Source organism: Tupaia chinensis, unplaced genomic scaffold (genome assembly GCF_000334495.1).
Source record: "Tupaia chinensis unplaced genomic scaffold, TupChi_1.0 Scaffold000311_2, whole genome shotgun sequence".
Taxonomy (NCBI): domain Eukaryota; kingdom Metazoa; phylum Chordata; class Mammalia; order Scandentia; family Tupaiidae; genus Tupaia; species Tupaia belangeri.
Window position 1 is genome coordinate 8,021,241 of NW_006159803.1, and position 1,597 is coordinate 8,022,837.

The 1,597-nt window shown below is 55.2% G+C and overlaps 1 protein-coding gene across 1 annotated transcript in view; it reads left to right on the plus strand.

Annotated features, from left to right (window-relative positions):
* The first annotated feature begins 797 nt into the window (after nucleotides 1–797).
* The window catches only part of ANKK1 (ankyrin repeat and kinase domain containing 1), a 13,860-nt gene continuing 13,060 nt past the window's right edge, over nucleotides 798–1,597 (plus strand). Inside the window, 2 exon segments of the mRNA XM_006151058.1 lie at nucleotides 798–835; nucleotides 1,346–1,437. Coding sequence (XP_006151120.1) covers nucleotides 798–835; nucleotides 1,346–1,437 — 130 coding nt within the window.

Here is a 1,597-nt window from a genome sequence, read left to right on the forward strand (position 1 = left end):
CCCCCCGTTACCCCAGATCTCTGCGCAGAGCCCTCAGGCCAGATCCTCCAAGGCCCCAGCACTGCTCTGGGTCACCCCAGCCCAGCTGCCCCTCCTCCCAGCACATGAGGCCTGGTCACAGCAAGTGGGTGCTGTGAGGCTGCCCGGCTGCTGCTCCTTGGAGCCTCCTCTCTGGTCCTGGGCAGTAGAGCCCACTTCCTCCATGGTCACTCCCAGCCCAGAGGTCTGTCCCTCTGGAACTGGAGCACAGGACGGGGCAGGAAGAGGAGGTCCTGTTAACGGATGGAAAAGTGTTGAGCTGCGTTGTGAAATCCTTGGTTCTTTGGGTCCAGATCACTAAAATTAGAGATCTGTCCCTAGGCGCAAAATGAAACCGCAACCACGAATGAAGTAGGTAGAAAAGCAAGTTTAATAGATAAAAAAGGAAAGGAAAGAAAGTACACCCAAAAAGGTTGTTGGGCGGGCGGATTGCCAAGTGGCAACCGCGCTTGGTACTGGTCAACCGTTACTCTTATTACTAGAGGTCATGAATATTCATTAGTGGGCGGCCCCTTACGCTGCCTATGTTCTTCCTTTAAATTTGAATCCACACGTTCTCTCCTGCACCTGCGCACCTTCCTCACCGGTAAAGTGAGGGATCTGATCAACTGTACGCCCAGTGTGAGTCAGGTTGCCTCAATTAGATCGCCCAATTAGTCTATCGTATTAATGACCAAAATGCTTGCTTGGGTCCTTTTGATAAAAGAAAAATCTACGAACTATCCCTGTATGCTTCCGTCAAGCCTTAAGGAAGGAAGATGGCGAATTACCTCGCCCTCCTGGCACCCGGGGCTAGGTGAGTCTTTGGCTTTTCTCTTAGGGCTGCCCGCTCATGGCTGCCTACCACAGTCCCTTGGGCAGAAGTCCAGCCTCACATCCCACTCTGTTCTGTGGCCCCTCCTGGGTGACCGTCAGCATACCAAGGCTGGTTAATAACCCACAAACCAAAACCCAACATAACAAAGGAAGTTTTTATGTTTTCAATTTTTTAAATTATTATTTTATGTAGCTTTATTTATTTATTTATTTTCATTTGACCAGAAAGGAACAGAGTGAGAGAGAAAGTGAGAAAGCAAGCCACCGGGTCTGGACTTGAACCATGGTTAAGGGAGTCCAGCACCCTTAATCGCCATGCCACCTGCCGGCCCCCACACAACAAAGGAAGTTTTAAACCAGTCGGATCAGCAGACTGAGGCCAGAAAAAGCCCGTTCCATACTCGTTGGACGTGAGTGGCCCCGCTGCAGCCCAGGCTTCGCACACCCTCCTGCACGGGAGCAGCAGGCTCCCCAAACCCACTCCCACTAGAGCCGGGGCTCTGCAGAGGGGCTGGCCTGTCCTGCTGGACCTGCGCCAGCCGCAGGACACCTTCCCCTCGCCAACGCCTCCTAGCTGCGGAGGTGAGCGCCAGGGAGTCCAGGCTGACACCGAGGAAGGACGCACCGCTCTCCGGGCGGGGTCCCTGCATCCCCACCTGCGGCCTCCGGGCTGGGGCTGGGGCTGGGCTTCCCCGCCTCGCAGGCAGGATCGCTCCTCCCCGGCGCCGCAGGAGGGAGGGCC